The sequence below is a fragment of the Netta rufina genome (genome assembly GCF_964035555.1).
Source record: "Netta rufina genome assembly, chromosome: 2".
NCBI classification, from domain to species: Eukaryota; Metazoa; Chordata; class Aves; order Anseriformes; family Anatidae; genus Netta; species Netta rufina.
In genome coordinates, this window is record NC_140124.1 from 24,928,994 (window position 1) to 24,944,379 (window position 15,386).

Here is a 15,386-nt window from a genome sequence, read left to right on the forward strand (position 1 = left end):
CTTATTTCTCCTCTAATTTGACAGTTCAAGTGCACTCTGATTTCAATGCTAGATTTTTGTTCCCCCACCCACAAAACGATTTCCTATTTGTTTTTGTAAATTCTCTTATTTGCTGTACAAAATCCCTACCCATGTTTCCACTTTCCACCTTCAAACTTTTGACTGGCACGTATCTCATGTAGCTTCAGCAGGCTCCAGTTGATGTCCACTCCGCGTGAGTCACCTGGACTCTGTGGTCAACAAGAGACAGCAAGCAGTTTCCAGACGGCAATCCATTCAGCTCCAGGGTAGGTACAGAGGCTGAGGGGGATGAATTACTCTCAGAAAGCACATTCACTCTCTGCACTCACCATGGAGAGAATCTGCATGGCTAGGTTGGAGTATGCATTTAATATATGGATGGTTAAAGTTAGACGTCTGCTCACAATTCTTACGTTACATTCCTGTTCTTTTTTTTTTTTTTTTTTTTTTTTTTTTTTTTTTTAATTTGTGGTTATGTGTACCTTCTGTGCCTCCAACTTGATATACGGGAGCAGAGACATGAAAAGGAAGAAGAAAATTTGGTTCTTCCCTTCAATACCACTCACCCCTTTGCAGAACCGCAGGAACCAAAGAGTTACATCTATGTAAAGTGTCTCAGTAGCACCCAGAAGAGGCTACAGATCCAAAGCAGTAGCTAGGATTTCCAGTAGCTGCACAGAGCATCGTAGCAAGGAGAGGTAAATGTCCTACTGACAAAACGGGCAGCTACAGATCTTTATTTAAGTACCTGCCATGCAAAATCCATGCATTTTCATACCCTTTCAACTGTTGGATTTCTGCTTACCTTCTGTTTCTTAATCTCTCCTTTCTGAAGCCTATTGGTACTATGACAAGTTTGGGAACCATGCCTGTCCCCAGAATATCAGATTTAATTATTGTTGCTCCTGTGACTTTCTGCCTTGACTATAAGAATCTCCTAAATCAATTATTGCAAGTTGCTTCAGACTGCACAGTCAGTGCTCTCTTCCTTGTACTCCAAACAGCTGCTTCATTGAAGGAGTTTGTAAGTTTGGTCTTTAAACCTTGTCCTGCTTGTTCATTTTGTTATGAACAGTCATTGAAATTGACTTTGTTACTGCTTTAATAAACTTAAACTTCTTCAAGAATTATGGGCTCAGCATTCTTTCACTGATCTAGAGGACATTTATGTTTGCTCTTTATGACTTTTGTTTCTATAGAACTAACTTGTCCACTCTCAACTTTGGGTTACTGGAAACCAAACAGTCTTTGATATGTCTTTTCTTACAAACATCACAGTACCCTATTGGTTTGGGACATTCTATTATACTTAAAATGTCTTTTAAAGAGACTCCCTCATTAGTGTTATTCACCTATCTGGGTTTTATCGTTAGCCACAAATACTTTAATTTTCAATCAAATAGGTTACCTGACTGTCCTGTGCAACTCTCCTGCTATTGCACTGCTGTGGTCTGTTGGCTCTCCTACAGTTCAGTTTCAAGTTCTTGGAATTCATATTTTTTTCACTAGTGCGTAAAGCTTTGCTTTTGTTTAACATCCCTAATTGATGTTTTAACTGGACCTAAGAAAATTAAAAAGCATTAAAAAGCAAGAAGAGAGACAAAATAAATAATAAACAGCATAGACGTAAATAGTGCCAGTCAACTCTCTACCTTTTTTTTTCTTTCTTTCTTTCTTTTTTTTTAAATGAAGTTACAAACATAAAGGCAATGTGATGAATGGGACTCAGTGCAATGAAGAAATACAGGTATTCATTTCTCAAGAAGCACTGACTTGTCCAGGCCTTTCCAAGAATGCCGAGCCTAATGAGACATTTAATACTAATTTACAGACTAGAGTCATTGATTCAAACCTGTCGAGTTATGGGTATTATTGCTTTGAACAAAACTTGTTGCTCAGCAGTTTACATAAGACAGAGACAAACAGTAAGGCAACAAATTGATTAGAGATGTCTAAGAGGAAACCACAAAGATTGGTGGGTAGGCCTATCTCCATTATTGATCTAGAAGGTTATCTAAGGATAAACAACACACTAATTAAAATTGCAGATGCTGCTCAATCTCTATGTCATAAAGATGACAAATGTCAACAAAGTGTGATGCTAGATAAAATTAGCAAAATGAGATTCACTTTATGACCTACTTCCTAGTTGAGAAAAATAATGCAGGGCTTTAACTTTCACTGTCTGGAAGAAACACGGAAATCGATAGTGAAGGTTCTGGTGCTGTGCTAGCTAGTAACAAGCTAGACATAAACTTTCAATGCAATGTACAGCAATCACAAAGGAGACAGAATTGTAGATGGAGAAGCATTTCCTCTTGAAGTAAGGAAATGTACATAGCATTTAAATGACTGTATCTGCAATGTAACCTGGAGTTCTGGACTAAGTGCAACACTGTATAATTTGCTCAGGTGACCATACAGAGATAGGAATCAGGTATTTCAGAATATACATACTAAGACAGAGGGAATTGTCTGTGGTCCTCAAAGGGAATGTCACTGGGAGGAGTGAAACAGATCAAGAGAAACTCTCTGAGCCTGTATAAGTGAAAAAACTCCCAAAGAAACAATTCTTTTATACCTCAGGGCAGTTTGATAAAATCCATTGCTATGACTTCTAAAATCTGATCAGTAAAGTCTCAACTGTGCATACTTGGTGGGACACCTCTGCACAGACTTCCTGTCCTAATATATATTTGTTCATTTTAACATTAGGAATTTATCATTTCAACAACCAGAGCTAGTATTAATTAACTTCACCTGCAGAAACTCAATCCTTAAATTTATAACTGCCTTTTTGAGTTGGCTATAAGATGTGGGTGCAATTCTCCCATTGCTGCTGAACATTAGGCTGCTCACATGGATGAACATTTAACTATCTGCCTTTTTTTTTTTTCCAGAACATAAACACAATAATAACCTGAGAATGTTCCTTTAACTGTAAGCTTCTGATTAACATATTCTGTATATGATGATCTACTACTGCTTAGTCAGAGCACTTAAAGATCATAATCCTCTTTTCTGGAGAATGCCATCCAGCTATAATTTATTAAAGGGCTGTCATTTCTTATGAGACACATTGATATCCTAGACAGCCACAAGGGTTTTTCTAGGAAAATGATTTGATCACCACTGAGGGCAACTGAAAAGCAAAAAATCACATATAATACAGAATACTGTAAGTCTGAATAATCTGATTTAATCTTTAACTTGCAACATGCACACATACACAAAAATTCACAATGTATTTATATGATGAGATGAGTAAAAACCAAAGCCCGAAGAATGACAGACAGGAGGAATTTTGCTAAGATTTAATAGAAAGGATACAATTTAGCTATGAGAAATCCACCATATTTTACATGTTGGATTTTATTATAGCTTTACTCAGAATACTGTTGCTAGGGATTTTTAAGTTTGCTGTAAATAGAAGACTTTCATATCCTATATCTGTTTTTGATATCACGTGTTGTTTATTTTACTTTATTTTATTTTTAAATGTATGACTATGCATTCTAGCCAGCTAAAGATTTTCAATTTCTGTAGAAACATTCAAAATCCCTTGTCATAATAATGTTAAATGCAATATTTACTGGCTGCACAACCCTCCTTTTTCATGGGGAAGGGGCAGAGTGGGCAAAGCCCTGTAGGTTTGTTTCATTTCAGTGTTAGCTGTGTATCCAAACTGGTACTCCCCCAAACATCTAAGTACCGCCAGTACATTCCCAACTCCTACTGCCAAGTTAAAATGAAAACGGTCTTAGTTCAGAAATGATTGAGGTGGTTTGCTCTAATCAAATTAAACCAGCCAAATGTTCTTTTCAAAGGTAACTGTCTACTCTGCAGCTGTATGCAAAATACCACATCAAATGTGAAAAAAAAATAGTGATAGAATTCTATCCTTACAGTAGAGTGCTGGCTCCACAGATGAAGAGAAACAAAAGCATCAGTGCAGCTAGGAATTACATTCACAGAAAGCTCCCAGAAATATGCTCACTTGAGAAACAATGAACAAAGTACTGAAATTTCCAGTTTATAATTAATTGATTTCAGAGAGAAGGGAATTCTCTGGAATTGTTAAACAGCAACAGCCACCTTGGGTGATTTATCATAGTGACCATACTTCAAACAGATATTAAATGCCTAGCCAAAGCTTCACATGAGAGAGAAAAAACACCACATAGACTTTTCCATCCTATTTCTCACTTCCTTTCTCTGTCTCTATCACAATACGTAACATTTTGTACTGACTAATGTTGCAAAAACCCAAACTTGATAGGTTTCATTTAAACTCAGTATGATTCATCTTTGTTAGAACTGACTTTTCAGTCACTAAATATGGGAAATTCCTGCAAAGATCAATTCATATCTGAATTATTTTTTATTTTGTTTTGCTTAGAGAAGATCTGTTACCTGTTAATGATCATCCAGAGTGATATTCGTTCATACGAATGCTTTTAAAACAGTATGTGACTCTTTGCTAAGTTTCTAAATTGTTTTCTAGGTGCGTCATGAGAAATCTACCCTAAAGCAACCCTACCAATACCAGCAAATTGGCATATTCCAGTACGCTCTGTATTTACGTATCTGAAAACATCACCTGGTCCTAGAATTATGTGAGATCCTTCTTCGTGTAGAGATCCATCTTATTCTACAACCCTAAAAATACATCTGAAGCATCACATAGGAGTCTCTTATTACTCATATAGTACCTTCTTCATTCTGCCTGTCGCTGACTTGTTAAAATTTTAAGGCTTGATTTTAAAAAGATTATTTAAAGGAACATTTCCTTGTGAACATTTTCTAAGGATGGAACACATTTTCCAAGGATATGGGTAAATAAATAAACAGGAAAATTAATACAAAATTTTGCATGCAATCAGTATTTTGAAACAGTTATGGAAGTCTACTGTCACATTTCCACTCTTTGATGACCTTCTCATCTAAACCCTCCCGAGAGAGGTTTCCCAAATGGAAAACATCAAAGTCTGTTATGTCACACCCCTTGGAAAATTCCAAAGCAGCTTGCTTATTAGTAACATGCTCTAGAGTTTAAAGATAGAGCTGTTAAATGCACTTGCAATTTAAAATATTTTTTCAGAATATATGAAAAATACATGTAGAACTGATATAGTAGGAGAAATTTCCTCTCTTTTGAATGAAAACATGTAGCTTGGTGACTTCTGTATAGGGGCACAGTTATCTTATGATCATTTGTTAGATCATTACAAATCCACTTGTTCAGCAAAACTGGAAAACAACTAGATTTCATACACAGCGTAAAACCCAAATGCTCTATATATAGCTGCAATGTTTTGGAAGGTACAGCAACTTCTATATTACTTTGGTTATGAAGTTTTGTAAAACAATTTTAAAACTTCAGAGCAGAATTAAGTCAACTAAGAATTACTAAGCAACTCAAAGACAAATAACTTAAGCACTTGATGCCAAATTCATGTTGCTGTACAAAACATCTCTGCTCTTTCTGGATAATTACGTTATTTATTCTGCATGACTTTTTTAACTTCCAAAAGAAAAAAATCTCTAGAAATAATGCAGTATATGAATAAGAATCAATAGCTATGATTTGTATTTTTATGTATATTGTGCCAGTCACTGCTTTGTGCCTGAACTCTATTCAGAAAAACATTTTAATAATCAGTGTATACTTAATATCATATCTTTTTCTATTTGATAGTGTACTTACATATCTGCTAAACTTTGAACAATTACTTAAATCCCACTGAGGGTACCTGAGCCACTCACTTGGTACTTTGCTAAGTCACAGCCAACAGCCTACTTTCCTTCAAACTCTGGGAAAGAACGCACTGCTTGCACCCTCTGCTCTCTTCCACATTTCAGCAGGCACCAGGGTATCACGACACAAACCTGAAAGTCCCAGGCAATCTACCTGGCCCCTGTTGTGGCCAGCACTGACTCCAGGACCCCACTCCAGGTTCCCAGGGGATGGATGCCTCTATCTGGCGGTAGCAGGCTGGCACAAGCAGCAGCTGTGGTGGGATGAGATGGTTTTTCATCCTGGGCAGGACCCAGCAAGACTAGGTCTCTCCAGGAACATTACAGACACAACCCTCCACTGATTTAGAGAAGGAAGGGAGCGCTGTACATGATCTAAAATGACTAACATTTACTCACACAAAGACTGGAAACATGTTTTTTATAAAAAGCTTAGATTCAGAGTAAGATAAAATACTTTTTGAAGAAAGCTTGTATTCTCTCCAGAGAATTTCCTAAGGCTTAAAAGGCTCTTCCATATTCAAACCTTCCTTCCTGACATACTCTTATCTTGTCCTGTTTCTGGCAGGCCATGTGTTCAAACTAAATCATCACATCCATTACTAATAAACAATTCATATAGACAGGAAGAATATCACTGATTTTCCCTTATTCTGTGTACTGTAGGCCTGCAAACAGATGATGACAGGCCAGCATTCATGCACAGCCATTTCACAATGTCCTCTGCCAATTTAAGAAACTTCTCCAAATCCTACCTCCTGTCAAACCCTGTTCAGTATCAGCCACTTTGTTCCCCTTGCCCTCTTGCCATCGGAGAAGTCCTTTGCCCAGGTGAGCCGTCCCTCTGTCTCCAGCTCCGTCGCAGTGTCCTCCTCGCTGGGGCAGGACAGTGCAGGGACATCTCTGGCTGCTCTCTAGCCTGGAAATGTCTCTCTCTCGCCAAGGCATTTCCCGTCTTCTCATCTTGCCTTGAAGACCATCCTGTTTGTGTTAGTCTAAAACTGAACTGAGGCTCATTCAGTTTTTCCTTCCCATTACTCATCCACCTCAGTTGAGACTAATCTGCCGCATTAATTCCTTTAACCTTGGCAATTTCTAAGTTTCCAGTTCTGTTTCTTTTGCTTCACCCCATTTCTGCATCTTATTTTACTCTTTCTGCATGCAAGATAAACCCTGTACCTAGCAATGTGAAGTTATCCACTTCTTTCTATCCTTGGGCCTGTCAGATGCCATAGGAGTGGTGCTACACAAAAATATATTGTATTGCATGCTGTTGATCTGTAGGAATGATGTCATACACTAAAAGTTTAACATTAGCTTGGCAGAAAAAGGAAGTAAGGAAGGAAGCAGAATTCACTGAAGACAAACATCCCCTAAAATAGAAATATTACACTTCATAGGATGAAACATCTCAATGATTTTGAGAACATCATCCTTTCAGCTTCTTAACAGCACAGTAATAAAGCCAGCAGCCAATATCAGCATCACCACAAACTGGAAAGAGAAACAAACTTTGCTACTGAATTTTGAAATTCCTCTCCCACTGTATGTTCCCGTATGATTTCAGTTTGACAAACAAAACAAGCGAAACAACTACAAGTTGAAATTGCCTTGCAAAAGCTTGGCTATGCATCGATGACTTCTTTCAGGTATGTTCTGAATGCTCTCTGCCTCAGGTTAGATGGGGAATTTTAAGACACTGTTATGAAAAAGACACCTCTTATATTAGTATAATGCAATTTTAAGCACCAAACTATTGCGCACTTCTGGGAACTTTGAGCAGAATCAAGTGATGGTCTTTGCATCTGGGCAAACAGGGTTGGGGTTGTCAGGCATGCACCATCCTTGTTCCTCCATGCTCAGGTGTCCTTGCCAAGGAAAGCAGCTGATGGGCTCCATAAAGCATTCAAGTGCAAACCAAAAGGTAAGAGGCACGGTTCATGGACTGCAAACTTCAGGAAAAAGCAACATGATGGTATTGCTGCACCACAGAGCGCTGCCTACACTGTCATTTATACTTCATTGGTTGTAAAACAACATAAAAATTTGAGCACGGGATAATTGTCCAATTACTCTTCATTATCAGGTTTCCCACACACTTATCCATGTAGCAAAAAGTCTGAGGAATGGAGTTACAGTCCCAGCTAGGTGGATCATTCTGTTGTACAGAAATCAGTTTCCTAGGCCACCTATTCTGCAAGTTAATTGAAAGGAGAGAAATAAGATTTTGAATTCCTTATTATATGGTAATTGCAATCCTGAATGGCAAGATTTCTGACTATATATACGTGTGTGAGTGTGTCAGAAAATGAGCACTGCAAGAATTACAGTATTCTGTCTTGTATATCACCTTCCTAGGGTGCAAATTCATAGTTTGATGGATGATTAACATTAGGGAAAAATTATTCATCTGATTACCAACAGGAGAGATATAAAATGAACACAATGTATTACTGGATTTAGGAATATAATCACAAGAAAAAAATTTACAGATATATTACAGCAGGGAATACTCCCAGTTTTACACACAGGAATTTCCTGAATCTAATATGTCATTTATTCCTGGCAAAGCCTGTCCTTTGTCTACGTATATTTCATTTCTTCCCAAACAGAACAGAACTAAGCTACATAAGCGCTGGACCAATTTTTGCCAGACTTAACTACTGTATACAGTAAGGTTTTAATAAAGCATTACATCTTCCCATCTGAAAGGTGAGCTGGAGGAGCACCTTAATCATTCTCCCAGTTACTAGGGACACTTCACGCAACATTCCTCATTTTAGATCAATTCACACAACCGTTTACTCTTGAAGACTGGCTATTTTTTGCTTTGTTTTGTGAAGGTAAATAGAATAGCATAAGGTATCCTGACCTTTCCACAAGGGCAAACGTGAACAGGAGAATATTTTAAGCGCAAAGTGATCATCCTTTTTACTGTATTTTTCCCATGCCTTTCTGTATGCTATTTTTGAGAGTCTTTCAAAATTTTTGGTCAGTCCACCAAGCCTTACTCCCTTTACAGTTAACAGTCCAGAGACTTACACTACCATCACTTTTCTGCTGAAGATTAGACTTCCTTTCACTTCTCATCTCACACCTCTCTCTGCTTTATTCTGCCATCAAGTCTTATCTAACTTCACTATCTAATTCCTGTAAAAGCAACTGTGCTGTGACAAATGCATCACTGCATGGTATGAATATGGAAACAAGAGACTTGGATAGAAGGGATGAGGAACAAAACCTCTCATAATTAGCAAGAAGTAGCATGGAAAAATATGATAAATATTTTGTTTAAAATTATTCTATGCTATTTAGACATTTCTACTTTATGGGGAAAATCCTTTTCCAACCCCAGTGCCAAGCACTAAAAACCAGTTTTGACACTATGCATTTCTCAGGATTTCAAAGGAAGGGACTCTAAGGCTGCCATGCCAATCTCAGGCTGCAGTAGCTCAGCTGGTCCCGTGTCGAGGCTCCATGACCAACAAAACCTTGGAGCTACACCTCCACCTAGCAAGAGCTGGGTATTCTCCTTCCCAAACTGTTCTTCACGTTCAGCACCAGTTATGCAGACAGAACAACCCTGGGCTGAGCTCCTTATGGTCTTCCCTGGCTAGCCCAACCCTACCATCTGCATTGGGCATGACAAGATGTGGCCTGTGGCTTCTGCTGCTGCTGTCAGCTGATGCCAGAGCACCAAAACCACGCTTGCTCAGCAGCACAGGTCATATGCGGCTCAACTGCATGCAGTGTGTCTAAATTTTGACTCACAGAATGACTGTTGGTTTGCATTGAACGACTCATGGATCACACATGCCTTACTCAGAGATAACAGATTTGACATGAGATTTGCATTGCTCACTCATTTGTCTCGGGCTAGTTGCCTGTAAAATTCAGAAGATAGCTAGATGTCCCCTTCACAAAAAAATCTGACTTCAAATATTTGCGTGGCTATCCCAGTGCTCTGAAAATGCTCTACCTTCTAATCCAGTATGCAGACAATGCATTTGCCATTATTTTTACTTGCTGACCTGGCCATGATACCAGTTTCCAGACTGCATGTACAAACAATGAACATTTTTGTGAGCAAAATATGTTCCGACATTAAGTACCGCTAGGTCAGCTGCATAAAACTGCAGATCTTCATTTATAGTATTTCCTTCTCTGAATATATTTACATAACATAAAAATAGACCTTTAATCTCAGTAGATTACAACCTCTTCTACCACCTTCTGTAATGGAACTGAGACATTCAAGTATTTTCAAATAATCTCTCATTACAAGGACACGATTTCAACCACTCCGAAGTGCTACTCAGAGCTTCATCTGCTCTACAGATTAAAAATATGCACAACAGAGGTGACTTTTAAAATAGCATTCCTTCTGTTTCAGAAGAGAGAGTGTTTGAAACTGCTTCTTACAATTCCCTGCCTGTTTGTAGAAGAAGGTGCGTAGCCAAGGTCCCAAACACCCCTACGTATCACATCGCGAGCTCTTGTGTCCGAAATGCAGCCTGGGGCAAAAGCCAAACAAGGCTTTTCAAGTATGTAAATATCAATTTTCAAGTATGTAAATATCTGGGCACCTGGGCACCTAAATCCATACTTACTCTCCAAAATTATTGAACTGGATTTCAGAGATTTAAAGAACTCTCAGTTATTTGTTGCCAAGAAAGGATGTTGGGTGCGCTCCTCTGTAAACCAAGTCACCTGATTGAGTGACCAGATGTGATATGTTGCCCACACTTGGATGCACCCACTTTTGAAATTTATGCCCCTGGCATCACTAGGTGCCAGCCAGAATAATGGTTATTGACCAAATTGGCTGCTGGTGGTTTCCAGCAAAGCGAAAGCTCGTGGCAGGGCCAGCCTTAGCACTGGGAGAACCTGCTCAAGAACACGGGGCATTTATTCAGGGCTTATGCTACGAGCAGGAGGGAAATTCTGGTGCCATTGTCACCATTTTGAGAGCAAGGCCTGCATTTTGTCCTTCTGTACTTTTGGTAGCACCGTCAGCAACACTTGGTGAAATTACTAACAGTCAGCATTCAGTTGTGAGGCCTCCTGCAAAACTTGAAGTCTTAGGCTCTTGCTTCTCTTTAACATGATAATCTACAACCTCCCTAAAAGTATCTAAAAAGGTGGAACACACATTCCACTAACACTCTCGTAATCATTGCTGTTTTGATAATGAATAGGGCTGCTAGAGATCAGCTGCAGCTGGCAGAGCTAATACCTGGGACAAAAAGAGTCGTTGGTTTTTTCATTCTCCCTCACGCCTGAGGAAACAGTGTATGTGTGGCTTCTTGCCCATCCACCCAAGCACTTAAGTCACACACCTATGCCTCTGGAGATGGGTGTTTGTGTGTGTGGGAGGCAATGCACAGGGATGAGGTGAGGTCTGGCAGGCAGCACCATGGCCTGCTGAAACCTCAAACCGCACGTCGTGTACACGTCTGAGCACTCGCTCCAGCCACAAACCCAGACTGGCGCCCAGTCCATGCATGTACCCCAACTCGCCTCATGCACACAGTGACACGGGGACCCCAGTGGGCAGGCCGCATGCCCCGCTCCCTCACCTGACCACGTTGGGGTGCTCGAATGTCTCCAGGTGCCTCAGAACTGCCACCTCTCGGATGGTGGACAGCGGCATCCCCTCCTCGCTGGTCTGCACCCGCACCCGCTTCAGTGCCACGAAGCGACCTCCGTTCTTCAAGTCCCGGGCTTTGAACACCTTCCCGTAGGCTCCTTCGCCGATCTCGGCCACACACTCATACTGCTGGTCAGCCAGGTTTGTGCTGTCCTTATCCATGCTGATGATGATCCTCTTCCTCCCGTGCCCGGGGTGCCTAGGGCAACCCTCCGTCCCTGCTGGCTTTCTGAAGGCTAGCACTCGGCTCGTGCTGCGGGTCTGCCACGCACCTGGAAGCCCTGCCACGTGGGCAGGAGGAAGTTCTTGGCCCCCCGGTCCCGTTCCTTTGCTGCACGGGCCCCAATGTGCCTCCTCTTGCAGCCGCCAGAAATTATCATACAGTCTTTGGGAGCATTGTCTGGGTGAGGCCAGTTAGATCTGGAGGAGCAAGCAAGCAACAAAGAGGAGTTAGAACATGCTGCCATTGTGCTTTAGTTTACTTTACAAAGAAAATTAAGCTAATGAAATAGACAGCTATGTGCACAGCAAAAACGTGGTGCAAAGGAAGATGTGGAACCACCAGACTGCCAAGGGATCAACATCACTGCATGGCTGATACTATGCTGGGTGGTTATCGTGCTCTGCCCAGAAAGCTACAACGCACAGCCACAGAGCAACCACGTGCTCTGGGATTTTCCTGAGCAATGGGCTGAATGTGGCCCTGGGGGACACGGAGGAGGTGGATGCGGGAGCTACCTACACACATGTGACAGCAAGCTACGTCCAGGGGTGTATGGCAGGAATGCAGGACTCCAAGGTTCCTTGGACATCGCATAGAGGAGTCCTTGAAATACACCCCGTGCCACGGTACCGTGACTTACTGTAAGTGATAGCACTGAGAGGTTCCAGCCTTGATCTGCTCTCCGCTGTGCTAAGCACTGCATGAAGACATTGCAAGAGACAAGTTCCTGCCTCGTGGGAGGAGAAATACGTACATATATAACTTGATACTAATGTTTCCGAGCATTGCATGCTGTGGTATATTCATGAAACCTGTGATCATGCATGGGATTTAGCTTTGGATGCTGCTGCCATGGGACACGAGTGGCAGTTCCTTGCTGATCGCTGTGGGGCTGGCTGCGTGATAGAAGATGGTCTTCAGGAACAGCATGGTCTCATGGTCTGCTGCCTAGTGCACGAGACGGGACGGCAGAACTGCCTCCCTCTGCATCCAGTTTCATCCATGCAGCTACACCATGACCAGGGGCAAATTCTCTCCCCTCACAGCAGCTCCCTGTCAGCGCTCTCCTTTACTCCTTGCCTCTTTTTAATATATTGATATTGGGACTTTTGGGGCTGTAACCCTCCCCTACACCGTATTGTACCGTGCTAGGCTCAAAGCCCCCCAGACACCTCAGCCGGGCATCCCCTACCTTGAACCTACAGCTATTTTCACCACTTTTTTCACCTTCACGCTCATCTCCCACCTTTCAGAAGCCACCGAGCACTAACCCAGGACAGCCCCCCCCGTGCCCTCCTCTGCACCCTGCGGCGTGCCCTGCCCCGCAGCCTCCGGAGCAACCCCGCTCCCCGGGCGCTGCCCCTCGGCGGGGGGACACCTGCCCGCGACCCCCGGCCCCCGGCCCCGGCCCAGCCGCGCCCCGCCGCCGCCACGAGGCGCCCCCCGGCGGCGGGCACCGCGTCGCGCGTGTGCGTGGCCGCGGGGGCGGCGGGCCTGGCTCCGGGCGGCCACGGAGCCCGCTGCAAAATTACCGCTCCTGTCCCCCCCCCCCCCACCCCGGACACCACGGGGGGCGCCCCCCGCCTCAGCCCCTTCCCCTGCTCCGCACCCCCCGGCCGCGACACGCAGCTCGCCCTCCGCGGCCGCCCCCCACACGCGGCGGGGACACGCGGGGGAGCCGCGTCCCCACGCTTCTCCCCCCCCTAGGGCACAGGGCTGCGCTTCTCGGGGGGGCGACAAGGGGACCCCCCCCCCAACCCCGGCTCCCCGGGTGGGCAGCCCCCCGTCCCCGCCGGCCCCCCACACCGGCCCCCTGGGGGGAGAGAGAGGGGGTTTGGCGACCCCCGGCCCCCGAAAGGAGGCGGCCGTGGGGGGGCGAGGGGGGGCGCGGCGTGGGGGCCGGGGCGCCGGGCCGGCTGTGCGGAGCACATGGGCGCCCCGCGTTACCTGCTGTGCGCTACGGCCGCCTCCACCGCCACCAGCTCCCCAAATAATCCTCAGCCCTTGTTGGGGGGGGGTTGGAGGAGGGGGGGCTGGAGAGGGAGGGGGTGAGTCCTCCCTAAAACAAACCTCCCATTGAGCGAGGCGGGGTGGAGAGCCGGCCTGGGGTCTGCCCCTTCACATGGCGATGTCTCCGGCAGGTCCCGGCAGCGGCCGCCCGGGCCACACAGGTAGCTGCTGCTGCTGCTCCTGCTGCTGCTGCTGGTGGTGTTGCTGCTGCTGCTGCTGCTCCGCCGCCCGGCCGCCCTCGGCTCGCATCCTCCCGCCGCCGCCGGGCTGCACCTTGGCGCAGAAGGCAGCTCCCACTCGTCCCCCAGCCCTCTCCTCCCGCCCCCACGCTGCCCGGGGAAAACGAAAACGCCGACGAAAAAAAAAAAAAAAAAAAGGAAGAAAAAAAAAAAAAAAAAAAAATAAACGCGGCCGGCGGCCCCCGGGGAGCCGCCGCCGCTGCTGCGACGCGCCCGCAGCCGCCCCGCCGCGGGGCTCGGGCACCGGCCTCGGGCTGCCGTGCCCCGGCTGCGCTGCTCGCCCCGCTCGCTCTGCCGGCCTCTGCTCAGCCTGCGAGCATAGCGGCAGCTTGCTTTTTTTTTTTTTTTTTTTTTCTTTCCCCTCTCCTCAACTTTTTTTTTTTTTTTTTTTTTCCCCTTGCTTTCCCACGCTGGCTGAATGTGACTTGACCCCGTTTCAAAAAAAGTTTGACATAGTGCTTCAACATTTCCGCATTCCTCCCCGACTACAAAGGCTGCAGCCGCCTCCTTCTGCTTTCTGTCTCTGCTCTCTGTCTTCACACTCAATGAAATCCTTCATGTGCCTCTGCCAAAGGCGGCCGCATACCGCAAGGGTCGCCGCGAGCGCCGCGGCCGGGCCCGGCCCCGAGCGAGGCGCCCCGGGGGGTCCCGGCCCGGCCCCGCCGTGCTCGGCGCTGCGCGGCACCGCTCGGTGCCTCCCTCTCGCTCCTCGGTCTCCGAGGCGCTGGGAAAGCCACCCTTCCCGGTGGCTTTTTTTTGTGTGCCTCCCACCCCTTCCCGAGAATAACCTTTTTATTTATTTATTTTTTTTTTCCCCGGGGAAAAACCCGATTTTTTATATTTTTATATTTTTTTTTATGTTTTTATTTTATTCACGGGGCTAGGAAAGGAAAGCAGCAGCCACGAATGCTTTCGGGAAGCACCACGACAAGTTCCCCCCCGCCGTCGCCGCCCGCCGAGGCGAGGTCCTTGCCCCCGGAGACGCCGGGGCAGGGGGCGGCGGGGGGGCCCCGAGCACGCCGCCGGCTCTGCTGCGGGGAGCTTTGTGCGGAGCCGCTTCCTACAAATAGTGCAATTCACCGCAGGAAATAAAAAAAAAATCAAATCACAAAACAGATGCCAGTCTACTCCGTCTGCATGGGGGGGTCTCGGGCTGAACGCACATGTGGGGAGCCTAATTCCCGGCCGGTACCTCCCTGCACATCCTTCTCAGGACCTCAGGGGTGGCCGACCCCCAGCTCCGGAGCCAGCCTTTATGGGGGTTTAACTGGGAGAGAGTGAGCCACATCGCCTCTTGCAGTGGGCAACGTAATTTCACTAAGTGGGTTTGTAACTCAAAAGTATATGTTGAGGGCTTGGTATTGTACCTTGTATGATTTAGAGACAGAGAAAGTAAAAAATAATAGATCTAGCACTGTACAAACGAAAATAATTCATAGCAGAAAGAAGCATGTAATTACTCAGTCCGGATTCGCAGTGCTGGAGA

At 44.9% G+C, this 15,386-nt stretch overlaps 1 protein-coding gene across 1 annotated transcript in view; it reads right to left on the reverse strand.

The window, feature by feature from the left end:
• CDK6 (cyclin dependent kinase 6) overlaps positions 1–13,788 on the reverse strand; it is a gene marked incomplete at its 3' end in the record, with an annotated part of 127,310 nt that extends 113,522 nt beyond the window's left edge. Inside the window, exons 1-2 of the mRNA XM_084281537.1 lie at positions 13,722–13,788; positions 11,358–11,848 (exon numbers count right to left, since the gene is read on the reverse strand). Coding sequence (XP_084137663.1) covers positions 11,358–11,590 — 233 coding nt within the window. The 5' untranslated portion in view covers positions 11,591–11,848; positions 13,722–13,788. The remainder of the gene's footprint in view (positions 1–11,357; positions 11,849–13,721) is intronic.
• Between the last annotated feature and the right edge of the window lie 1,598 nt (positions 13,789–15,386).